Source organism: Sinocyclocheilus grahami, unplaced genomic scaffold (genome assembly GCF_001515645.1).
Source record: "Sinocyclocheilus grahami isolate Dianchi unplaced genomic scaffold, SAMN03320097.WGS_v1.1 scaffold74.1, whole genome shotgun sequence".
In the NCBI taxonomy this organism is placed as follows: Eukaryota; Metazoa; Chordata; class Actinopteri; order Cypriniformes; family Cyprinidae; genus Sinocyclocheilus; species Sinocyclocheilus grahami.
Genome location: NW_015505253.1, coordinates 1,830,310 through 1,856,500, shown reverse-complemented (window position 1 = coordinate 1,856,500; position 26,191 = coordinate 1,830,310). Strand labels below are relative to the sequence as shown.

At 35.5% G+C, this 26,191-nt stretch overlaps 3 protein-coding genes across 5 annotated transcripts in view; 2 read left to right on the top strand and 1 right to left on the bottom strand.

Annotated features, from left to right (window-relative positions):
• Positions 1-593: 593 nt before the first annotated feature.
• On the bottom strand, positions 594-11,037 carry LOC107585731 (calcium-binding protein 39). 3 transcript variants are annotated; one of them, XM_016272879.1, is made up of 9 exons: positions 10,868-11,037; positions 7,606-7,759; positions 7,345-7,509; positions 4,818-4,936; positions 3,966-4,134; positions 3,778-3,837; positions 2,441-2,506; positions 1,727-1,870; positions 1,434-1,622 (listed from the first exon to the last, which is right to left on the bottom strand). In XM_016272879.1, the coding sequence occupies exons 2-9, from the start codon at positions 7,717-7,719 to the stop codon at positions 1,434-1,436; spliced, it is 1,026 nt and encodes a 341-aa protein (XP_016128365.1). In that variant the 5' UTR covers positions 7,720-7,759; positions 10,868-11,037. The 3 variants fall into 3 exon arrangements, with proteins under 3 accessions (XP_016128367.1, XP_016128365.1, XP_016128366.1); XM_016272880.1 differs by having other exon boundaries at positions 7,606-7,760; positions 10,873-11,037; XM_016272881.1 differs by lacking the exon at positions 10,868-11,037 and having other exon boundaries at positions 594-1,622; positions 7,606-7,719.
• A 2,408-nt stretch (positions 11,038-13,445) lies between these two features.
• LOC107585809 (40S ribosomal protein S5) lies at positions 13,446-15,981 on the top strand. The gene is made up of 6 exons (XM_016272955.1): positions 13,446-13,542; positions 14,144-14,251; positions 14,846-15,055; positions 15,212-15,340; positions 15,618-15,716; positions 15,864-15,981. Exons 2-6 carry the CDS (start codon positions 14,144-14,146, stop codon positions 15,930-15,932), a joined length of 615 nt encoding a protein of 204 aa, XP_016128441.1. The 5' UTR covers positions 13,446-13,542; the 3' UTR covers positions 15,933-15,981.
• A 4,177-nt stretch (positions 15,982-20,158) lies between these two features.
• Positions 20,159-26,191, top strand: part of LOC107585781 (mutS protein homolog 5-like) — a 32,954-nt gene continuing 26,921 nt past the window's right edge. Inside the window, exons 1-18 of the mRNA XM_016272929.1 lie at positions 20,159-20,248; positions 20,346-20,433; positions 20,564-20,750; positions 21,013-21,080; positions 21,317-21,397; positions 21,490-21,543; positions 21,850-21,971; positions 22,039-22,148; positions 22,233-22,268; positions 22,361-22,443; positions 23,113-23,158; positions 23,248-23,386; positions 23,497-23,559; positions 23,635-23,763; positions 23,850-23,963; positions 24,192-24,266; positions 24,364-24,507; positions 24,619-24,756. Coding sequence (XP_016128415.1) covers positions 20,159-20,248; positions 20,346-20,433; positions 20,564-20,750; positions 21,013-21,080; positions 21,317-21,397; positions 21,490-21,543; positions 21,850-21,971; positions 22,039-22,148; positions 22,233-22,268; positions 22,361-22,443; positions 23,113-23,158; positions 23,248-23,386; positions 23,497-23,559; positions 23,635-23,763; positions 23,850-23,963; positions 24,192-24,266; positions 24,364-24,507; positions 24,619-24,756 — 1,767 coding nt within the window. The remainder of the gene's footprint in view (positions 20,249-20,345; positions 20,434-20,563; positions 20,751-21,012; positions 21,081-21,316; positions 21,398-21,489; positions 21,544-21,849; positions 21,972-22,038; positions 22,149-22,232; positions 22,269-22,360; positions 22,444-23,112; positions 23,159-23,247; positions 23,387-23,496; positions 23,560-23,634; positions 23,764-23,849; positions 23,964-24,191; positions 24,267-24,363; positions 24,508-24,618; positions 24,757-26,191) is intronic.

Below are 26,191 nucleotides of genomic sequence, written 5' to 3'. Positions count from 1 at the left end.
AAGTTTATTGTAGGTTTCACTAAAATAAAATACTGTTATAGACATGTCAATCCCTGTTATTCTGACCAGTCCTGTAAACATTCGGCAGAACATGTTTTATGGAAGTTCAGATAAAGTTCTGCATTGAGAATGAGTAAGAGTTACCATTATGAATAACACCTGCTTTCGCTTAGGGGAGAAATGAAGGGTTTTATGGTAGATGATTGTGGCTGTCTTGTGAGTAAAAGCAGTAATGCCAACCATATTTCGAAAATGATCAACCAAACCCTCCAATCACTTTCAGTTTTGTGTGGTTTTTCATTCTTGCACCAGATTTAAAGTATTAAATGACAACCCGCAGCAACCACTGCACTGTTGTTAAAACAAATCTAAATAAAACATTCATAAAGGACATGACTGCTCGAAGTTTCTCTCAGCAGACACAATCAGGTGCTAATATGAGCTGTTTCTCTACATCCAACCATTTCAGATTAGTCTGCTGCAAATAACAAATCACACTCGTTATTTTTTCCCCAACTAAAAACCTACTAAAAAAGGAAGATACAGTGTGTAAGCTGGTGGATTTAGTCAAAAACACGAAACCTTTTTTTTTCTTTTCTTTTGTTGGGGTGAAATGTGACCTAGACATGTTTCTTTGTGAGATTTCACCCATGAACTGGGGAGAGTTTACAAGGGACAATTTAACATATAAACCGAATAAAAGGTAAGAGTAGTGGGGTTAGTAATACTGAAACTAGTATTAAAAAAAAAACGGAGTCAGAGCACAAATCTTAAGGTAAAGAAAGCAGACAAGTTAACTTTCCATTACACCCACTCTGCGCAGTGACTAATGATGAGAGAAGAATGGTGTTAAATCAGGGTTAACATCACAGCCACAACTCTAACAAATCACTAAACCCTCCTCAGTCAACACGTTTACTCATTTCCGCCTTTGCAAATGAATCTGGGAATGTGCAAAGCATGATTTATGCATCACATTTGCAGTTTTTCACCTAGCCGACAATGAGCAAAAGAGCTGACAGGAGTGTGTTGAAGTGCTTTTTGCATGTTAAATTTCCTGGAATTCATTAATATCCAATTAGCATCAACAGACATTTGAGTGTATGCTTGTGAATGAGGTACAAAACCCTCCTTCTTTATGTGCAATAAAGCAGCAGCATCTACATCCGTCTTTTCTGTTCATTTTGCTCATTTTTTGAAACATGAGAACAAAACATTGTAGGGGGAGAGGTTGAATGTCCAGCGAAGCATGACTACTTTTCCTCCTCGTGGTCATATTTCTCGCCCACCGAGCTCAAATGGCATTTAACGGTTCCTGCAAAACACAAAAACATGCCCAGCGCTGCGGCCACTCAATGTCCCAGAGAGCCAAACATCGTCCAGACGCTGCCTAAAACACTGTCTAGACGTCCTCTATACATTCGTGAGCCTTCTCAAGCGTCCTGCGGGGTTGGCCTCTTGAGGTCTCGGATCTGTTTGATGAGATAGGTCTTCTCGTCACTGAACTGCTCATCCTCGGTGCGGTCGTTCTGGAACTTGCCGAGGAACTCAATGAGTTTGGGCTGGTTCTTCAGCAGGATGTCGAGGATTGGCTGGGTCTTGTTCGGATTGGCCACAAACACCTAAATGCATAGAGAAAGAACTTATGATGAAGGTTGAGACAAGTTTTGGGATGGCATATTGGTGAGTGATGTTGAACTGGGAAGATTCAGCTGACAATTCATACCTTAAATACATGAAAGGCCTCAAACTGGATGTTGCGGCTCTTGTCTCTCAGTAGGTTCATCATGAGTTTGAGGTTCTCTGGTTTGCTTATGTACTTTGTCATTATAGTGAAGTTGTGCCTGTCCAAAAGCAGCTCTCCCAAAAGCTGGGATGAAGAGGAATGACATCATAAATGCATTATAGAGCTGTAATATTCCACAGCAACTATACACATAAACAGATACACACTACCATTCAAAGTTAGGGCTAAACATTTTTTTTTTTTTTAATAAATTAAATGTTTTATTAATCAAAGGTGCATTACATTGAACAAAAGTGACAGTAAAAACATTTATAATATTACAAAAGATTTCTATTTGTGGTTTCCACAAAAACATTAAGCAGCACAACCATTTTCAACAGTTATAAAAAAATATTTCTTGAGCTGTAAATTAACATATTAGAATGATTTCTGAAGGATCATGTGACACTAGCTTTGCATCACAGGAATAAATTACATTTTAAAATATATTCAAATGGAGACCAGCTAATTTAAATTGTAATATTTCACAATATTACCATTTTTACTGTATTTTTGATTAAATAATTTCAGGCTTGGTTAGAGATTTAATATAACAAATAAATAAATAAATTAATTAAAAATCGTAATTATCCCAAACCGTCAAACGGTAGTTTAAATAAGCACAATGAACACACAAATTTACACATTTCTTACCTTTAGCGACTGCCTCTTAGTCACGTAGTTTTCTGAGTGAAGAAGTTTCTCATATTCACTAAAGAACTGAAGATCAAAAGTCAGGAAAAAAAGACAGGAAAGGGATAAATAAGTAAATATAAAGTTGTTTGGCTTCTTTGCATACTTATGGCACACTTGCATTTGATAAAATATCGAACAAAGTGGCATTTATTTATTTCCAAGCAAAGCACTTCATAAGAAGTAGTTTGTTTGATTTTAAATGTCAAGAACAATATATATATATATATATATATATATATGGTCCAAAATTATTACAAAAGTATTTGGACACGTGGTTGCCAAATGTTACTGAAAGCCGCCCACAGTTAATCTGAAGAACATGAGGGGAACTGACTTCATGCATCCAATAAAATCAAATCAGTTAATTAAAAAGTCATTGTGCAAATATGATGGCATGAAGTTAGTTCTGAGAAAAGCTCTAGTAGCATTTCTTGGTATTTTGTTATATAATGCATTAAGACATTTTTGAAGTCCGACATAAGTGCTCATATACTCTTTGGGCCCACTTAAAATTCGAATCACTTCCAATTGTATTGACTTTCACATTAAATACAAACAGTTCTGAGAAGAACTCACTGCAGAATGACTAGCTATGTTTCCACCAAAGATGCGAATTTGACTTCTGCGCAAAACTGGAATATCGCATAAAACATTTGCGAATAAAGCACCGTTTCCATCCAACGAGTCAAAGAGAACAAAATCGTCACTTCCTGATAAACTGGCACTAAAGAAAACTAGGAGAAGCCACTGAATATACATTTTCATATGTAATAAATTACTTGTGCTTCAGAGAGAGCAGATGTAACACAATAAATGCGGTCATTGCTTTTAGAGGTGGATGCCTTTTGTTTGGGAACGCAGTCATGTAAGATAGTAATTATACAGAAATACTTTGATGACAGACTTTCCTCAGGCATTTCAGAATGACCAAAACAACATATAGATGCTGTGAACGAGATCGGTCTGCTGGTTAGTCAAGTTATCCCGTCTCATAGCGCAAAGTCACATGACTTTTTCGATGCGCATTGGTGGAATTTATTCGGTAAATGTGTTTCCATCGTAGTTTATGTGCATTTTTTCTTATCGGATAAAAAGTTTATCCTACTTAGCTGAGTGCATAAATGGTTTATGCGCATTTTTAGAATTTATGCACATCTTGACGTTTCCATCTAGCAGGTTTTTTATGCGATCATCCAAAATGCGCATAAAAATAGGTGGATGGAAACATAGCTACTGACAGATCCAATCAGATCCAAAAACAACAGACAATGACGGACAGCAAACCAATGACTCACTCTGTCATAGTGCTGCTCCAGAAACTCAGCGCTGAGCAGTTTGTGTCTCGTCAGCAAATCCTGGAAGAAAACCAAACAAATGGAATTCATCAGACATAATTATACAGTGCATCTGAAGATGAAATAATCAAAGATGCCACCCAGACCAAACAAACACTCAAAGCTTGTACATTTACAAAAACACTAACTTTAAAAGTGGCAAATGCATCCGAGGCGATGTCGAAGGTGGACATCTCCACGTATCTGAAGAAATCGTAGAACTGCTCGGAGCAGAGGGTGATCTTGGCCAGCGGCTCGTGCCGTATGCATTCCCTCAGCATGATCCCACAGTTCAGAGCGATGTCTGGAGACTCGTAACTACAAAAAGGACAGGAACTCAACATCAGAAACATTTGGCCAACATATACACATGGCTCATGTAGATCCAAACATGTTTGAGTTTCTTTCAAAGACCGAAAAGGAGATGCTAATGTTCATGCTGCTCAGTTCTTTTCCATACAATAAAACAAAGTTGTCAAGATTGTCAAGCTCTAAAAATGACAAAAAGGCCCCACAAGAGTAATCTATACTCATTTCAAGCCCTGAAGTCATATGGCCTACTTTTAGGGTGCTTTATGGAGTTTGACCCTTGGTCACCATTCATTTCAATTGTATAGAAAAGCATCAACGTGTCTGAACATCTGATCTTGTGGTACACAGAAAGTCTAAAACAACATTTGGGTGATAACAAAATTCACATTTTGACAGGGAACTACCAAAATATTCACATTTAAGATGATATCGCTGATGTACCCCACACAGCTAAAGTTTACTCATAAGGTTATCTTAGGAGTATATTCTGGGATCAGAAAAACCTCTCTAAAAACTCATATTAGTCACCAAACCAGTTCTCTAGTTGAGATGTGATCTAAACACCTTAAATCAAAAAAGCAAATTGGGCTAGACTGACAACTGCAAAATTTCAGGTTATATATATATATATATATATATATAATAAATCAAATAAATGTCTTCAGAATATGTTTGTGCACACGTCTCACCCTTTAAGCAGCATGAAGAGTATATTTTGTTGAGTGCACAGGTATTCGACTGTAGGTGTCCGAGTGCCGATCTGACGTCTCAGAATATTATTAAAGATCTGTGCCACATCTTTCTTGCCCTAAACACAAATAACATGCAGAACAGTTACTGAAAAGCTCAACTGATCAAAAAACAAGCATGCATTTCACAAATGGGAATCTGAGAGATAAAATGAACATGTACAATGGTTTACAACTGGTATCAAACTGTATCTCAGCTGATCTGATCACAAGTGGCCAGTCAAGACAGAATGCCGAATACACACAGTATTAACGTCTCTCAGTTGCAAAATAAGAAGCCACTTTTGATTAGATGGCATTGAGGGGAGCATCTCTTTTGAGGATACATAAAGGAAGGTTTTTCAATTCATGTTTTCCATTGAATGGTTGTTTCTTACCTATTAAACAAAGTTGAATTTGTAATAATTACGTTAAAGGGCTACAACAGTGAGCGCAAGCTAGATTCAAGTGATTATTACGTTTTGAATATCTTACAAAAACGCATCGATTCGCTACAGAAGGCCTTTGTTCACCCCCCGGAGCCGTGAGAGACACTTTTTTTATGGATGGGCAATTTTTATTTAAGTTATTTTGGACTGAAGCAATGCAACACCCGCTGAGTGGCATTAAACAGCATGAAAGATCAAAGACAATTTTTTATATAACTCCGACTGGATTCGTCTGAAAGAAGAAAGTCATTTACACCTAGGATGCCTCTGGGGTGAGTAAAACGCAACCTAATTTTCATTTTTGGGTGAACTAACCCTTTAAGCGGCTAGACCAGTGATTCTCAACCAGGCAGTTGAGAACCACTAGGGGGCCTCAGCACAGCTGGCTTAAAATGATTTAAAATAAGATTAAACGTTCTTTAAAATAAAGATATAAGTGGTTATTTTATTTCCTATTCTAATTTGTTTCCTTAACAACTGCTTTTTATTTAAGAATCAAGGTTCATACAACATAGTCTTGGAAAACTTGTATATCAAGGGAATTTAAAATTTTGTGATATTTAGACCTGGAAAAGTCATGCAAAATTAATAAAATATTAAAAAAGCAAGAAATTGTTTTTTGTTTTTTTTAGTTACATTAAGTTCTAAAATATTTTATCAGGTAGAAAAAAAATAAAAAATGAATACTGTAAATACATTTATTAATAAAATTAATTCAAATAATTATTATACATTATATTAATAAAAAGTGCAAACGCATTCGGTTGTTGAAATTTCTGTAATTACAGAAAATGAATTTTGATTTGGTAATTACTTCCATTTTAATTAAGCATCATCATCATCATTAATTTATAAGATTTACATAAATATTTAATTAAACTAATTTAAAAGACCATTCTTAGTTTCTGTTAATAAATAAAATGTTTATAAATGAGCAGCTTTGTTTGCACCTGACGTTAATATGTGCATTACCAGCAAAAACTGCTGCAAGCAGTCAGAAATCAAACAATAAGATTTACTGTCAAGTTCAACAATACTGTACTAAATTATTTGCAGGAGACATCACAGCTGCAGGGCTACATCACAGAATCTAGTTGAGTGTTGTCGTTTTTTTTTTACTGTGAGTGATTTGATTTATTTCATGCTGGTTCCAGTGTCACAGTGTGTTTCATATGTTGTAATTCTATACAATATATTGACTACAGTTTCTGATAGTCTATTATATATTATTAATCAATCAATAAACTTTGATGAAGACCACATATTGTAGTTTTACAATTTAACAATACCTTGGAAATTCTTATAAAGAAACAGAAAGTTTAATTAACCAAAAAGTAGACCTGGATAACAAAATAAACACATAAGTGCAAAATCAAATCTAAGTGATTTTACATATTTATATGGGAACTCTAAAAAATTTTTTTTTTATCAAATGAAAACAACAAAGTATAAAAAAAGTGAAGTACGTTTTTTGTTTTTTTTAGTTACATTAAGTTCTAAAATATTTTATCAGGTAGAAAAAAAATAAAAAATGAATACTGTAAATACATTTATTAATAAAATTAATTCAAATAATTATTATACATTATATTAATAAAAAGTGCAAACGCATTCGGTTGTTGAAATTTCTGTAATTACAGAAAATGAATTTTGATTTGGTAATTACTTCCATTATAATTAAGCATCATCATGATCATTAATTTATAAGATTTACATAAATATTTAATTAAACTAATTTAAAAGACCATTCTTAGTTTCTGTTAATAAATAAAATGTTTATAAATGAGCAGCTTTGTCATTACAGCCTCAAAGCCAGAAAGGCTGAACACCTCCACATCACAATGTGATTCATTTGTCATGCGTAGGTCGTTTTGACTCATACTTTGTATAAATGTGTCTGCTAAATGAATAAATGTAAATGTCTTGATGTAAGTAAAAAAATAAAAAATAACTAGATTTTGAGTAACTTTCTGCAACTTTGTGAAATTTCGTGTCATTTTCCGGCCTAGTCTATTAAACTCTAAAGTCTATAAAAGCACCTCAAAGTCGATGAGCTGCAGATCTGCGACGAGGGTGCTGAGCAGGCCGCTGTTGTAGAGCTCCTGAGCGAGCTGAGCCACAGCTTCTGTCTGCGGCTCCTTCTCATTCGTGCCGTAGAGAATCTCCTTCATGGCCAGCAGAGATTTGGACACCTCTTCAGAGGCCTGCGGACACACCCCCCTCTCATTAATGGCTTTTAATGGGTAATAGTCATAGTACAAGCGCAAACAGATTGCATATATTGCATATATCTTTAATACCTTCTCAGCCTTCTTGTCTGAAATGTCCTGCTTCTCCAGAATGGTCATGTTGTCTTTTAGATTCTTCACAATGTCCGCTGGACACTTGTGAGACTTACCGAAAGGGAAGGGCATGGCAACACGTTACCAGGGCAAACAGGTAGCAGAGAGCCCACCTGTAAAAGTCAAAGAGAAACAACAAATGAAAGAATGAACAAAAACACATGAATAAATGACTGTACAAACCAATAACATAATGAACAGATGAATGAACTAAAAATCAAACAAATCATAAATGAATGAACGGACAAATTTACATAACATTTTATTTATGCATTTGGCAGAAGCTTTTATCCAAAGTGACAAACTACATTCAAAATAATCATTTTATCATTACTTGCTTTCTCTGAGAATTGAACCCATGACCTTGTGGTTGCCAGTGTCATGTGCTACTGTTTGACTACAGGAAGGCAAATGAAATAATACAAAACTAGAAACAGAACGAACAAATGAAAGAATGAACGAATGGAAAAACAATTGAGAAAATTAATTGACTAGCAAAAACATACATAAACAAGTCAACAGAAACTAAGTAACAAACCAGAATAATCATAAGTTCAGTGCTCACTGCCAACAACATAACTCTGAAATTCATGTAAAGACATTTCAACAGACATAAGGAGGAAGTAGATAAAGTTAAAGACTGGAATCCACAATCATCACACTGAACAAACCACACCCTGTACACGCTGTTCAATTCTTGTCAGCATCAACCACACCCTACATATACAACAGAACACATGCATTGCACACTCTGTAGCAGCCATGTGCCACTAGCTGAATGACTGTAGAGTGCAGCTTCACACTTGCTGCTCAAAAAAAACACAGGTGTCTCGAACAGCACAAATGCCACAAAGTCGACAAAGCAAACAGGAAACGTGCAGCAAAAACATCTTCAATGAATACGGCTGCACGCTGGCTTCCTCTATAAAGACCACGGCAGTAAAACTCAAGCATGCTTTATATGAAATGAAACAGAAACCCAATAAATACTAACCTGAATACAAGCTATTCATCAATGCTGCAGTCTTTTTCATAACCCTTCCCCAAAACCACACAATTAGACTATTATTATTAATAGTTACTATTATTCTGCCACATATGCTCTGAATACCGCAGCTTGTGGGATCCGTGCGTCACAGGACCATACGTTCAGCCAGTTAATCTCCACGCAGCTGGTGCAAGTTAGCCAAATCCTTGACCTGGTGACCACACTCGCCATGTCTGAAGCCAGACAGATGCCACAGCTCACTGAGACAGATGACTGGCATGCTGAGTTACATGCAAATGGATGCATCTAAACATTCACTTCATAGGAGTTGCATGTGATCAATTACAGGTTATGCTAACACCAATTATTGTTGTTGCACCTGACGTTAATATGTGCATTACCAGCAAAAACTGCTGCAAGCAGTCAGAAATCAAACAATAAGATTTACTGACAAGTTCAACAATACTGTACTAAATTATTTGCAGGAGACATCACAGCTGCAGGGCTACATCACAGAATCTAGTTGAGTGTTGTCGTTTTTTTTTTACTGTGAGTGATTTGATTTATTTCATGCTGGTTCCAGTGTCACAGTGTGTTTCATATGTTGTAATTCTATACAATATATTGACTACAGTTTCTGATAGTCTATTATATATTATTAATCAATCAATAAACTTTGATGAAGACCACATAGTGTAGTTTTACAATTTAACAATACCTTGGAAATTCTTATAAAGAAACAGAAAGTTTAATTAACCAAAAAGTAGACCTGGATAACAAAATAAACACATAAGTGCAAAATCAAATCTAAGTGATTTTACAATTTGAACAGTCGATAGCAAATACTTAAACTAATAACAAAACAGTAGTTGATTCAGAAGCGCCAGATTGTCATAGTAAAGTCAGAATTACCTCCTCTAGGTTCACGAAACGGTCGTCCATAAACTGCATTGCTGTTCTGTTGTAATCTTGTAATTAAGTAATCTTAAAGATTCCTAAATGCATCTACTTTCGAAAGGCCAAATAAAGTGCTTTTGCTTTCTCCTAGAAACACACAGCGTCTCCCTGACATGCTGCTTCAACACTAACTGCGGTTACTGAAACCACGCCTTCTTTCTTTGCGTGCACATTTGGGCGGCATTATGCTAATATTTCCACATAGTGAGGTAGATATGTGGGGGTGTGTTAGAACGAGCCGTTTTAGGGGGGCGTGGCAGAGTCTTAACTTTGATAAAGAATATCTCTTTGGTTTTGAGACTTTAGTCTTTGCAACTTCAGGGATCTTATCTATGCACAATCAGCTTGTAACACTCCAAAGAGAAAGGAAAACTTGAAATCGCATCATATGACCCCTTTAAATAGAATTTATACAATTAATATGAATAATATCACCATTAATATTATTTACGAGAAAACAGTAACAAATATTTAACTGGCTGCTTCCAGTAATCTCACAATTACCATAAGGCTAGTTCAGTGACATTTTAGTATCTAGTAAAAGGTTCAGGAGATAACTAATAAAAAGCAGTAACATACATACTTGTGCCCTAACTGTAAAACTGTTCATGAGAGACTATTCAACATATAGTCTCTAGTCTATAGATGATAATGCAGATAATGGCTCAAAACCACAGCAATGCACTGCACAGTCAAATTACACTTTACAGCTCTGAACACGTCCAAACTGTTAATATCAACACATAATATTCACAGCAACAACAACTATGCAAATCAGCAGAAGTTGTGAAGCTAATCCACCTGCAGGCCACGTCTAAATGCGATATAAACCCATAAACAAAACTTTGCACCTCAATCTGAATGACAGAGGGGCTTCACTTGGGCTGCGTCTCAAACCTAGACAGCTGTCTACATACAATCATTCTATAATGATGATTCACAGGTTCAAACATGCCTATGATGGGCAAAACCGCTCCCTGGGTAGGTTGCTCACTTGGTTTGAGACACAGCTCAGGATTTTTGCGCAAGCACAGGCCCAGTGTAATGGACACAGATAAGACAGGCCTCTAGCCACTTCTTTTCTTTATCTTTAAATGAAGGCGGTACAAACCACAAAGGATGCGAGGCCCCTTTCCCCCATTAGTATTTCTGCAGAATCAGACTTTGGGCGTAAATGCATTTGTGGTTTTTGCATATGATGTGATCTCTGCATGCACTTTACAACACTGAGCTTCACAACAAGAACCAAGAAAAGAGAAGTAAACAACCTCACACCTTATTTGGGTCTCCTTCGGCCTTTTCTAGAGAGCAGCGGTGTAAGTCCTGGAATATGATGTTTCGGTGTGTTGTTTCTTAGCCTGTTTTGTGCGGACAACCGTGTGTGTGTATGTGTGTGTGTATTCAGGCTACAAACACCACTGCACGAACAGCAGCGAGGACTTCCGGAAACCTGCAGCGAGGAGAATTACAAAATAAAAGCCCCCGACGCTATCAGAGGTCTCCGTGTACAGAAAACGTTTAAATACAAAAACATATTCACTTATTTTAAAACAGAAATAGGTCACTGCCTTCATAATAACAACAACACGAAATAACAAAGCGAAAAATAGGCTTACTGTAAATGAGTCTAAAGACATATCATTTCATTGATCATTCACAATGCACAGCAGGATGCCTATTCTTCTATTAATATTCTATGTTTATCTCAGTATTTGATTTGCTATGATTGATATTTTCATTGCTGCATTTGATGATTATATGCTCATTGTTCAAATTGTTGCAATGAGAATTTTTTTTTAAACGTTTAAATATTTACAGTATTTTTTAATGGAGTAAAATATTGTTAAAAACTAATTCTTTTAAAATATATATGGCTTACCTACATTGAAATTTGATGGTTCACATACTTTATGAAGAAGAGAACGCAATACATTTAAGTAAAAATAAATAGTGAAACAGGCGTGAAACAGGCCCATGATTCTGATTGCTCTAAATATTTATGGGAACTTTAAACTGCGACATTATATGAAATTAAAATATAGCAATAAAACACAGTGAAGTACAAAAGAATCTACATTTATTAAGGGAGTATATTGAGATGTGTTTTGATTTTGAATCGTAATCCAAAAAAGTCCATGAAGTCTTAAAATAGAGTTAATTTGCTCTAATCTTGTCCAGGCACACTTAGTCATCCAATTTGCTAAATAAATTGCAAAACTATTTGCAAAAAAAAAAAAAATAATAATTATAATAAAAAAATAAAAAAATAAAATTAATCTAAATTAATTAATTAATTGTAAATTAATAACATAAACATAATTTATTTAAAACATTTCTTTTATATTATTCTGTCTTCTATAGGTAGTTTTATTTTATTATAACTAAATGTAAATCATTTTCATTTATTGAACATTTATTGTGACGCTCCTGGAAGTATGCTGAGGCCCCCTAGTGGGCCCCTGGTTGAGAACCTCTGCTCATTCCAAAGCAAAGTGGTATAGGCTCTGCCGCCTTCTAATGGTTAAATATTATACTTAAACAAACGACCGGTAGAGATCCAAGATAGCCTACTGTATTTGTTCTAGACAAAATGAAGAAGAGGATGTTGTTGTTATGTCATGAAGCATTAATAAAAGATATTGTGCGTAAACAATAACCCCTGTTGTGAGAAAACCTTATTTTCATTTTTGGGAAATAGAAATTTAGCGTTTATTGCTAAAATTACAAAAGCACACAAATTATGATATTAAACTGCATTAGACTATATTTTGACTATCTCTCAACACTCAAATGTTTGTTATAGGGTTGTACTTGTAACTATACCTCTCCCAAAACAGCAAACGCCACAGATGAATTAAAAAGTAGCTAATTTAATAATTAGTTTGATGAGGCCGCTGATCAACATTTCTAACGGTTATGTAGGCCTACACTTATGCACACTATTTCTTGAAAAAGAAAGTCTTTATTTTTGAAGAGTTTAGGTCAGATTCTTTTCACCGCAGTAAATTCACTCATCAAAAACCTTTATTTTTTGTTTTTCAACACAGTGTATCCAAACTATATATTCTTAAAACAGTTAATTTATTTTCATACTTTTTAATTTCTTTTGTTAAAGCTTTAGTTTTGTATTATTTATTTATTGTTATATACATGTATAAATGGTGCTTTGCATGGAATGTCACCTCTTTGTACATCATGTTGATATTTTATGTAGGCTTATCTTTGGTACCTTGGCATTAATAATAATAATTTTTTTTAAAAGTCAGATTTTTTTTGCCATAGAAAGTGCCAGACGGCGATAATGCCCCAAGGACTAATTGCATCACTATACAAAATAGGTAAACATATTACAGGTAAATGTGCTTTTTGTGGGGTAATAGAAACCGTTGAACATGTAATATTAAAATGTCGGAAATATAATATAGAGAGACTTAAAATGATAAAGAACTTAAAAGGTAATAATAAAGAAAAAAAGAACATAAATTGGATATTAGGAAAAGGATTAAAAGAAGGTATTAATCAAAGAATAGTAATGAAATATATAGTAGAAACAGGATTAAACAAACAAATTTGATAGTTAATTAAATAAATAAATAAAGCAAAGGAATAGGGGAACACACAAGCTGGGTTTTTTGGCATGGGAGCAGAACACGCAGCAGCTAGAAATACAGCTTGGTGAACCCGAAATAAAATTAACAATAAAATAAAAGAACATATGAATAGAGACGGGACTATCATCCATGTATGTGTATATAAACAGTTGGTGGCGGTATGTGCCTACGGTGCAGAATACGCCAAAAATTCCAAAGAAGAAGAAACGTTCACATGAGAGCGCAGAAGAAGAGCTCGACTCGGAATCGCATTGGGCGGAAGTGGGGTTTTTTCTCGCTCCTCGTGTCGCTCCTCCTTTCCGCCTGCTCGAGTGCGCCATTCACACACACGCTGCGAAGGTAACGATGAAAAACATGTTTTAAAGCGTTTATACCCCTTCCACCCTCTTCAAAGTATGCGCATCTGGTTGTTAACACACCTACATTCATATTTTAAACCATATATGTCATGTAGCTCGTCAAAATGATGAATTTGAACGTGTGTACGCGGTCCGTGAGTCCGCTGTTTCTCAGAAAACACCACGAGCGGGTCCACTTCTGGTGACCTTACATCTGTAGCGGTTTGGGTTCTGCTTCTCAAATAATGTAACAGTTGATTGAATCAGGTTAACTGTATTATTGAGGTGCTTCGCCAGAATTTTGAAGTGTTTAGACTTCTTTTAGAATAGTTTGTGGTCATATTCCTAATGTGCTCAACATGAAGTTGTTTATATTGAACACATTTATGTACTGTATTAACTGATCTATATTGCTTTTTTAATTTAAGTTTAGAATACGTTAGAGTTGCATTGTTTCCATTTAAAACAAATATTTTGATATTCTTGTGCTTGCTGAATTTATTTAGCATGTCAAACCTAGTTATTTGATTGTTTTGGTCTTGCATCTTGCATTTTTAGACTCCCTAATGTACTTAAAATGATATTCTCATTTGCTTTGAAAGATGGCTGAAGATTGGGAGGCTGTACCAGCTGTCGCTGAAACACCTGAGATCAAACTCTTTGGCAAATGGAGCACAGATGATGTGCAGATCAACGACATCTCCCTGCAGGTATGTTTTCATGGACGTTATTTTTTGTGAGAATGGCTTTTTATTTGCCAATCAGCCCTGACATATGAAATAGGCCCCCCCCCCCCCTTATAAGTTTATGCTAATCATATTCTGTATATAAATGTATCAATAAATAACATATCTAGCTTTTATTGTGACAGACTTAACATAATGCAATACAATTATTAAGAGATGTCCAATAGCATTTCTCAAAAGCCTGTTTAATCATATTTGATACTTTCAACATATCTAAATATGTATGATTAAGTAAATCTAAGTTGCTTTAGTCTAGTAAATGTTCGTATTGAAAGATTACAAATATGAAAGTTATGTTTACTTCATAAAATTCAGTAAAGATATCATGGCAAAAAAAGACATGTACCGTGACCTGAATTGGAATGTTTTTAGAATTATACTAAAGGATCTTTTATTTACCTAAACGTTATAAGCTATAAATCAAATGGCAGAAGGCATGTAGCACATTTTTCAGTAACATTTTAATCATATTGGTAATTCAGAGGCTGTAGAAATTCATATGCCTGTTGTAATACAATAAGGTTGAGCATATTAACATGTATTTCTCTCTCTTGTTAGGATTACATTGCCGTGAAGGAGAAATATGCCAAATACCTCCCTCATTCCAGCGGCAGATACGCAGCCAAGCGTTTCCGTAAGGCTCAGTGTCCCATCGTGGAGCGTGTCACTAACTCTATGATGATGCACGGACGCAACAACGGCAAGAAACTGCTGACCGTCCGCATCGTCAAACACGCCTTTGAGATCATCCACCTGCTCACCGGCGAGGTGAGACAACGGTTTTCCACAGATTTATTAATGCCTGGTTGCCTTTGGTCTGGCGTAAATTTATAGTAGAATGTAAATGTTGTATTAAAAATTGTCAAACTATTTCTAAGATGTTGGGACTTTCTATATAGTAGACCATTTTTATTTCCTTTCTAGAATCCTCTGCAGATCCTGGTGAACGCCATCATCAACAGTGGTCCTCGTGAGGACTCCACTCGTATCGGACGTGCTGGAACCGTGAGGAGACAGGCTGTTGATGTGTCACCTCTGCGCAGGGTCAACCAGGTCCGTATTGCCTAAATAGTTACTTGTCTATTGGCTAACCTTTTATTTTTCTGAGTAAATAATACCAATGAAATGTTCACAGTGGGACCAGGAACATGGCATTAAGAAAATACATGTTGACTTCTAAGGGACTTGATATAAGTTAGCATACTTTTAGTATCCCAAGACACTCTGTCGTACTTGGGTGGCCTTTCATAGAAAATACAGAGCACAGAAATGGCAGGTGGAGATATTGTCTTATGTGAAAGTGGTCACTTATTTTGCGTTATGATTTTAGGCCATCTGGTTGCTTTGCACTGGTGCAAGAGAAGCTGCATTCAGGAACATCAAGACTATTGCAGAGTGTCTTGCTGATGAGCTCATTAACGCCGCCAAGGTGAGATAAACAATCTGATTAGAGCATTTTACTTTTACTATGTTATCAACACCTTCAGGGCTTCTACAGTACCTTAAGGTAATTTGTCTTTTATGAATCTTTTTATTTGATTACTATTAAAGTTTTTTTTTTTTTGGTCTATTGCAGGGTTCCTCCAACTCTTATGCCATCAAGAAGAAAGATGAGCTGGAGAGAGTGGCCAAGTCTAACCGCTAATCTCCATTTTGTACAAATTTGGATCACAATAAAGGAAGAATGAAACCTATTCTTGTCCAGTTTTGTTTTCTGAAATGATTCGGTGCTGATATAATTGCTGTTTTTAGAGTTAAGTAGTATAAAATGAACATAAGGGTGAATTTGGTGTTCCTACACATGTTTTTTGGGCTGATCTACCTCTACTGACAGAAAAAAAGTCCGTTTTTAATGTGTCCCAAAGTAATGTCTGAATGTATTCAATGCTCAATTTATGCAGAGTATTTTAGCAGTTGCGTGGTCAAAAATGACAATTGTGTGGCTGTAAAATATTTCTTCTTTTAAGTCGGTTTCTGTATAATGTTCGTAGAATATTTTCTGCTTTGTTTTTGATCTAAGCTGCCTTGAGGAGTCACAGTTTAGTTAAATCATGATTTTTGGACATCTACAGTCACAAGACCCTCAGTCATTTGACTTTCCATCTTTTCCCTTGCGTGTCTTTCATTAACATATATTCTCTAATCAGATCCATGCTGCTGCTCTATTCTTGCCAGCAAAGGCCTCCGATTGTAACCTTAGGATTATAAAATACTTGTCACGTACTTAAAGGTAATACAGCCTTTTTTTAGATCACTATGAGATTGAAACTCGTTTCTGCCTGCATGATTATATCAAATGGGGAGTAATAGGGCATTGAGACCTATGCCAAAGTTTGACCTCGGAGCTGCATCAACAAACTCCGCTTAAGCCTGAATTCAATTATGTTTCAAGGTGGAGACACATTTTTAATGTTTAAAGGGGAGGGTTAGAGGAAAGATGATCATCTACTGCTTCCATCTGATTTAAGGGTCAGATAATGTACAAACTGGACCCTTCTGAATTGTAAAGGAATTGTGCTGATTAATAACTGGAGGCCAAGAAACATGTCTCAATTTTTTAGATGCATTCTCTTCCTTTGTCTTCTCCCATCTGTGGGTAAGTGAAAAATAAGCCATTGCTGTCACTTTTTTTTTCTTTTTTTTCCACATTTGTTTTATTGTATCAGTTTAACAGTAAATTAAATGTGAAGTTCAGTTCATATGAAATGTCAAGTAACCTAAATGTGTTCCACCTAACTGAACTGGATATTATGTTTGTATTGTGTATCATCTACTATGAATGTGCTAATATATTTAATTCTCTTTATTTGTTCTCTTGTAGTTCCTCTGTTCTGTTATACATGTGTATTTCCTTCTGTCTCACCACTGGACTGTCTCAAGTTCCCAACCAGGTGTCCACCGGGTCAGCTCTGTCTTTCTAGCAAAGCTGTAGGACAGCGGGGTATGTACATGTAAACTTGTCTTTCAGTCCGTGATAGATGAGTGTACATTTTCCTGTGCTTGATTTAATTTCAAGCTGTGAGAACTTCACATTTTAGTGATCATACTTTGAAGAGCATATTTTTATAAACATTTATTCAAACCTTTGTGCATTACTAAATTAAGCACATCTGCATGAAAGCCTTGTGTGAAAATATTGTATTGCAAGAACTGATTATACAAGTGATTATTACGGAGAATACAGGAGACAAATGTGCGTGTCTATGCATGTCATTGTGTGTGATTTTCTTTGAACAGGGGACTTTGAGGTCGTCTTGTATGAAAAGAGCTGCGTTCTTCCTGTCCTGTGTGGACTAACAGGAGAGAAGTTTGCCATGGGTTTAAACTTCACTTTCACCAATGACTGCTGTGATACTCTACTCTGCAATGGCGTCTCAAGCAGGTCTGCTTTCATCTTGTCCAGCACCCTGCTCTCACTTTTTCTGACACTGTTTTATTTACAGTAAGCTTAATTAACTATATCAAGAGAGCAGTCAAAATGTAACTCTTTTGAATTGTGGGGACATTCCATAGGCGTAATGGTTTTTATACTGTGCAAACTCTATGTGCTATTGCCCTACACCTAACCCTACCCCTAAACCTACCCCTTACAGGAAACCTTGCATTTTTACTTTCTCAAAAAAACTGTATGATTCATAAGCGTTTTGAAAAATGGGGACATGGGGTACTGTCCTCATAAGTCACCTTCTCCTTGTAATACCTGTCATACCCATGTCATACAAATTTGTGTCCTCATATGTCACAAAAACACACACACATCTTTCTCTTGCATAATTATAATAATTTCTGTGTAAATGAATGTTTTCTTATTTTTTCTTTGTCTTTATAACAGTTCTAAGATTTTAATGTTTTTATCAGCATTTCTTCATGCATAGAAATGTCACACATGGATACGTTTATATTAAAATAAAAAAGTAACGTTTTGTGTCTACAGACCTGTTTCTTTTATATAGTGGAATTTATTTAATTAAAAAAAATTTTTTTGGGTAATATTATAAACAAACAAAAAAATCATTATTAAATTACTAAGAGTAAAATGGGTAATGAAAACCATTTAACTTGTTTTAAAACTCATTTGAACCCATTTAATCCCACATTTTTCCCAGACATGAAAATATCCAAATGATGTGTCATTAGTAACACTTTTTGAAATAATTTTTTTTTTTTGGGAAAAGTGTGTGAAAAATTGTATTTTATGGTCAGTCACAACTGTAGCCGGTGGGATAATGTGTATACTGAATTAACATATTTCTGCAGTCATAAAAATTGTTAAATATTTTAGCCCAGCTATTTTAAACTTTGATCACATTCTAGGGTTACTATTATGCATAAAAAAACCCTTATACAACACTGATAGGAATACTGAGATCAAATACAAAAAAATCAACGATCAACATATTTCAAAATTGTTACTTTTTTGTAACACATATCATCACATTTTCATATTAGTGCTACCAGTATTACAACATTAATATTCTAACTTATTTGTAACATTTGAACTTGATTTAGTGCAATATTTTGTACTGCTATTAGGGACTGCCAGTGAATGGCTGTTGCATGCATAAAATGCGACTTTTTTTATTCTGACGGTGTATGATTTCTATTAACATTACAGAATAGAACATGATCAATATTATCTTTCAACGTTCAATTTAAATAATTAATTGCACCAACTATGTAGGCTACAATTTCAATTTGTTTATTGTGAAATAACTCAAACATTTATGTTTTTTTTCTGTCCTCTGATAAGCATTGTTCAGGGCTGCTTTAATGCTTTCTCATGATACTTGCAGCCCTGTTTGAATGCACTCTCAGCAGTGAGTGAATGCTCTCTGTGATTGATTGGTTCTGTCTTGCAACATTTGCGTGTCCAGATGAGCAGGAAAATAGTTCTATCCTACACAATTACTCGCTAACAAAGGTTATTCGTCCAATTCAATGCATATTGTACACATTATTATTTTTGTTAAATAAGCAAAACCACTGGTAAATAAAACGCACCTTAGTATCGATATTTTTGTTTGAGTATCGATACTTCGGATCGATACGCCCATCCCTACACATGGAGGAGTGGGATGACTTTCTTTTAGCCTATTTTTTTTTTACAATGTTTTTGTAATGTATTAATTATCACGGGCTGTAATAAAAAACAAGTAGGCCTATACTAATACTAAGAGTAAATATGGTTCGAATGGCCAATATTTATTAGGCTATAAATATGTGGCTATGTTACAGCTCCCCTTTGAAGCTCTTGTGTTTTTCTTTTTTTCCATCTCTCCAATCCTATTCTGCACACAGATGATTGGAGATGAGTTTTGTTCCCATTTTTGTTGCAGTTTGTTGATTTTTGTAAAATAGCTTCTGTTTTTGCTTTTCAGATAAAAGAGTGGTTGTTGCAGGCTCATTTATTGGTAATAAATCATTGATAATAAATATTATTGATGATAATAAATCATCAAAAAAAATGTTTGACTCGTTTTTGAAGCAGCGGTTGCTTATTTGTCTTGCGAGAGTTGGCAACAGTGCTTGTCGCAGCTTATTATTCGCGCGCTGTTGGCTCGAGGAGGCACTAAACAAACAGCACCAACATATCCTATCCTAGGTGTTCAGCACAGGTAATATCATTCTTTTCGAATTCATACGATTAATCATATGTCTGATTTTTCTCGTTGCGCCTTTCTTTGCGTTTGTTAGTTAACGTTACTCGACGTCAACTTCAGAAACTGGCCTCAGGTAACTTAACTCACGCGTAACCTGTTTATTCACCTCGCGTTTTCCTCTGGCTTAATGAGTACATTTAGGCAAAAAGAAAAAAAGACGCTTTCCTCGACTATCATGAATTGCTTGTACAATGTTCTTGCACAGTGAAATATGTCTGAAGCCAGTCATGTACAAGAACCAGAAAGTAACGCTAGAGCTTTGAGTATAAATGAAGTTGAAGAGGATGAGGGAAACCGTGAGGTAAATTATTGTTTAATAATATCTCAGTTATAAAGTAAGTTATGTTTGAGGGGTTGATAAGAGCTGGTTTTTGCATTTAATTTGTGGATTATTTCAGTTCCTGTCAAAGGATCAACTGCATTACCGCAGCGCTCGAACCAAAGAGCTGGACAGCATGCTGGGAGACCTACATTGTGACACCTTGGGTCTTTTTTATTCTTTCTTCAGTTGATTAATAAATTAATTGCACTAAACCTTTACAATGTCTTAGTATGTATACAATGTCTTGATTACATACATAATACTGTATGTAATCATGTAACTTTTTTTCCCCAGATCTGGAGATGGTGGTAATGAGGAAGCTTCAGGCCTCAGTGCTTCAGCGGAGCGACTCTTTGTATAAGGTCATGTCTCTGTGCGCAGAGCTGGACTGTCTCATTGCTTTGGCTCAGGCTTCTCTGGATCACGGCTACTGCTGTCCAACCCTGACATCAAACCACAGGCTGGCCCTGATTGAGTCACGGTACAAATCATCTCTTCTAATGAGATGAATTTTCTGATTTCTCTATTCTTCTGTTCATATATTTGAGCTTTGAGTATAAATGAAGTTGAAGAGGATGAGGGAAACCGTGAGGTAAATTATTGTTTAATAATATCTCAGTTATAAAGTAAGTTACTTATTGCGTTAATAACACAGTGGTGTGCCAATTTTTTTTTTTTTAATTTTAGATTTTTCTGAGTGTATTTGTTCAACAAGGACAAATTGGACTAAGTTATTATGACAGTTGCGATTATACGCTGCATTTTATGCCGGACACCATGGACAACAGCGACCTCCACCTGCTGGATAGAGGTACTTTATTTCTCTCTTTCTGTTGGTCTTTTTTGTATATACTGTATATATTGGAGCATTTCCATTGAGCCGTGTCTCTTCCACTGCTTGTTTGTTCATATATCTTTTGCTTGCACAGTGTCTCTGCCAGAATATTTGACTTGCATGTCAAGCCAAGATGAAGGAAACATTGATTGGAGATGCTTTGATGGCCATTATGTTAGTTTGTTTACCCCATCATGAATTTTCTGTTTCAGTCATACAGGAGCTGAGTCCAAACGTCTTAATAACAAGTGCAAAACAAGAGCAGAGCTTGCTCGAGTTTATCGAAAAGCTTGGTAAACTCTCCAGTTTTAAACTCTCCGACTCTTGCTCAATTGTTATTTTCGAGTTTATATCAAACCAATGTCTAGCTTTGCTTCAATTTCAGAATTAAATCCTGAGTATAAGCCTGAAATAGTCATGTTTCCAAATGCAAACTTTGGTAAGTATTTACACATCGCTTTATTTTATTCTGTATCGCAATTCAGAGGAAATGCTGTTTTGTGAAACACAAAAAGAGAACTTTCGTAGGAGGTTCATACTGCACTTTTCCTTACGTTGAAAGTGGATGGGGATGCCAAAAATGGCGAAAAAAGCTTTGATCTGTGTAACGTTTATACTTATTAAAAGAAATCATAAGAAGTAGAGGTATTATCGAATACTGCATATGTGTGCATTACATTTTGCAGCGTTTTACCAGCTTAGTGAAAAACAGTCACGGTAATTGATCCTGTACCATCTTTTGCAGGTCTGGAGATCAGCAGACAGCGACTCCTCTCAGCACACATCCCATCTCTCTCTCCCACCATCACAGAGAGCGAGAAAATCCCGTATCTCTCCTCCTGTATCCCATTAGACTCAGTGCTGATGGTGAGACATCAGATGGTTTATGCTAGATGAATAAATGGGCATATCATGACGATCTTCTCTGCCGTAGATGAGGTCAATAGGAGGGCTGTTGAAGTGTCTGGAGAGGAGGAGAGTTGGCTTAGACATGGAAGACAGCAGTATGGGCGTCCCCATATTGCAGTTTTTGGCTTACACACTGTAAGACATTTGTGTATCAATCACTTTTTTTATTTTTATTTTTGTGAGAATAAAACTCTGGTTTATTTGTTCATTATTTTGTAGGAAAGATGTTGTGTACATCGACAAAGACACATATAGGTTGGTCATATGAATCGGTCCCATCCTTTGTTCCTTTTTCTATAAATTCATCTATTTGGAGCTGTTAAAACTTGTTTGCACTCTTTCCTCAGTGCCCTCCAGATCTTTAAATCTGAGCTGCATCCTTCCGTCTTTAAGCTCCAGTTAGGAGAGAAAGAAGGATTGAGTCTTTATGGTAAAATGTATTATTCTGTGCACCATTTAAAGTTAATCAAATTTGAATTTTTTGTGTAAGGGTTTTGAAACTGTTGTCCACAACAAAAAACATGGAAAGCTAGGGGATCCATGAAAAAGTTTAGATAAAAATGGTGTAAAAACAAATAAATAATAAAAAATAAGTTTAAAATCAATAAATGAATAATAAAATTGTATCACAATAAAATATATTTAAAGAAAAAAATATAAATAAAAAATGTAAAATCCAAAAGAACAGTTCTATAGTGAATAGAAGAAATGCAATAATAGAAATTTTATATTTTCTAAATAATATTTTGCACATTTTTATAATAGTTTTCAAAGTTGAAATCAGTAAATATATGTTCAAAATGTGCTAAATTATACATATTTTCTTCTGGCCTCTAAAACACTGAAATCCCCTGTTTTAGTGGGTAGTCAGAAAAGTTGAGAATGGTCATTGTTTTATGGAAAGTTATAATATATAAAAAAGGAATAATATATTATTTAAAGGAATAGCTCAACCAAAAATGAAAATTCTGCCATCATTTACTCATGTAATTTCCAAACCCTCTATTCAAAATGAGAAGAAATCCTGAATAATGCTTATGCTGATTTTTTTATGCAGTAAAAGTGAATGGAGTAAATACCCGCATTGTGATTTTTGCAGGTGTTCTGAATTGCTGTCGGAGCAAGTTTGGCTCTCTGCTTTTACGGTAAAATCCTGGTTTTATAACAGATAATTTAGCACATTTAAAAGGTGTTTAAGCCCTAACATAGACTTCCTTTTTCTCGTTTGTTTTAGGCAGTGGTTCCACAGACCTACTCGAGATCTGAACATTCTGAAGAAGCGTCAGGAAGTGATCCGTTTCTTCACATCCCCTCGTAACTTTGCTGATCTTAACACTTTGCAGAGTTCCCTGCGGAATATCAAGAACATCTTGGTACAGTTTTCAGCATTTTGTCTAAAGCTTAACATTATTTAATCAGAGCCAAATTACAAAACGACAAAAGCCACACAAATAAAGTGACACTTAGCTTGTCTTTCATACAGACGCTGCTGCATAAAATGTCTCTCGCTAACCCGAAGGTTGTCGTCTGGCAAAGTCTGTATAAGGTACAGCACTCAGTTAATTTATTATTGCCTATCCTGGCTTGTTTTTTTTGTTCATTCATGTTTCTCTTTTATCAGACGGTGTATAATGCATTGTGCATTAGGGACACCATTCGCTCCATGCCCCAGTCCATCCAACTCTTCAGTGAAATCAGTCAAAACTTCACTGATGATCTTTTCTACATCGCTACATACATCAGTAAAGTGGTGAGTCTGAATACTATTTTATTTTCTGTTGTTAAATTATTGCTGAATTAATGTAATTGCTTTGGGGTTGTCATTCTCCATTGCAGGTGGACTTTGAAGGAAGTGTAGCTGAGAACCGATTCACTGTCAGGCCAAATGTCGATCCTGTTATTGACGAGAGTGAGTGGTTTTCCATTGATTTCTTCAGTTCTGATGCAACAGTAACTAAAAGTCCACAATATATCGGTGGCTGATACATTATTCGCAGATAACTAGGAAAATGAAACTATTGTTTATTTATCCACCTTATTTTTCAACTTGAAATTAAGTTATTTTCTGTAAATGTACAAGACTTCAGATTAATATACTGATGAGTCATTGAAATATTTACATAGCGAATTGCAATATCATCCTTCAGCTGGTTTCTAATAATTACGATTCCTGTCTAGATAACAAGTTCCTTGAACCACAGCACTGGGGATTCTCTTGTTCTAGTGGATGAGTTTGGTAAAGGAACCAACACTGTAAGTGTAAAGAACCAGGAGGAGCAAACAGGACTTGATAGAAAAGCAAGAATTGAAAAGCATTTCAACTAATATTGCGTGTGTGTTTATGATGCAGGTGGATGGATTGGCTCTCCTGACTGCAAGTCTCAATAACTGGATGCGTCGTGGGCCACAGTGTCCTCACTTACTTATGTCGACATGCTTCCACAGCCTCATACAGCTGGGCTTGATCTCTGATTCTCCACTGCTGGATTTACTGGTGCCACAGAAACACGCTATGACCAGAAAAGACATTTTTCATAGACCATTACCTTCACTGTGATTTCAAGAATAAAAAAACAACTTGTGCATTTTTGGTTTTCGTTTGCAGACTCTAGAGACAGCAATAGAGGGAGAAGAGCTGGTGTTTTTGTACCAAGTGAAAAACGGCATCTGCCAGTCGAGTTGTGCGGCTAATATCGCCACTCTGGCCGGCATTCCCGATGACCTGGTCAAGAGAGGAGTGGAGGTATGATACAGATGTTATCTTTTATAAGAAAATTTATCTTAACATTCCCTTTCCGAAAACATAAATTTTTTTTTAAATGCTTTTTCTTGGTTTTATTTGTTTAAATTTTAGGGCAAGAAACAGGCAAAAACATAGTTTTTTCATGCACTGGTAAATTTTGAGATATTTGGCTTTTCATATTTTGCATATTTCAATCTAACAAGAAACTTGTTTATTTTATTGCACTTTATTTATTTGCATCTGTAGATTTCATTTAAAATACATATCTTCAAAGGCTGTTTCCTCAAAATGTGTTTTTCATGCGCTGAGCCAGAAATTTTCACTTCAGTAGCATTTACATAAACCAAACTTGTATTCCTATCTACAGTATATTTTGAAGGTTTTTATATATTTGGTTTGTTCCTATCGTCTATGAACTTTAAACATTTTTTTTTTACTTTGTTATGCAGATGTCCTAGAAATTGTTCCCTGGGAACATGTCCAGTTTTTTCTTCCAATGTTTTTATAATGTTTTTTCTTGTTTATGCAAACATCCTCTGATTGTTCCCCCAGGAATATTGTGAAATTTGACTCACTGATATATATATTTTTTGCTTTTTAAATGAACGTTTATCGTTAACTGTGTACCCTTCCTGAACATGTCACCATGTTTATGTAATGTCCTGCATCTCTGTGAAATAAAAGTTTAAAAGTCCACAATATATCGGTGGCTGATACATTATTCGCAGATAACTAGGAAAATGAAACTATTGTTTATTTATCCACCTTATTTTTCAACTTGAAATTAAGTTATTTTCTGTAAATGTACAAGACTTCAGATTAATATTGCCACTATAGGTAAATAACTAGAAGAATAATAAAGTGCAGTAAATGGTAAAAGCTATTTGTGCTTCAAATCAGTGCGTTCATGATTGCTATAATAATATCATGAAAACAAAGAGAATAATTTGAAAAGAAATCCCGCATATTGAAATTGCCCACCCACTCTTACATTAAAAATAGGTGGATAGCTAGAAGTTTGTTGGCTCTTCATTTTTATTATATACATTTTTGGTTTATTCTCTTCTTTACAGAGAAAAGAAGGATGATGGGTCTCCCAGATTTCCTGACAGATGTGGCTCGTGCTGAGCTGGAAAAACTGGACCCTCGCTTCTCCACCTGCAGCATCATCTACATCCCTCTGGTCAGGACGGGATTAATGCTGCTCTCCATTCATTAAAGTGTGATGTGTAACCTCATTGTTGACACAGAGCTGTTAACATAAAGGTTGTGGGTTTAATTCCTTGTTGGAGCGACCCAATAAATGAAGAGTCAGTGAGGTGGCCATTGTGCCCCTGAGCAGGCCACTTGACCCCAGCTCGCTCGCGGATGACTGTTTCTGTAATTAGTGCACTGCAGTGTGGCTAAATGACAAGCAGCTGTAACGACTGTGGCA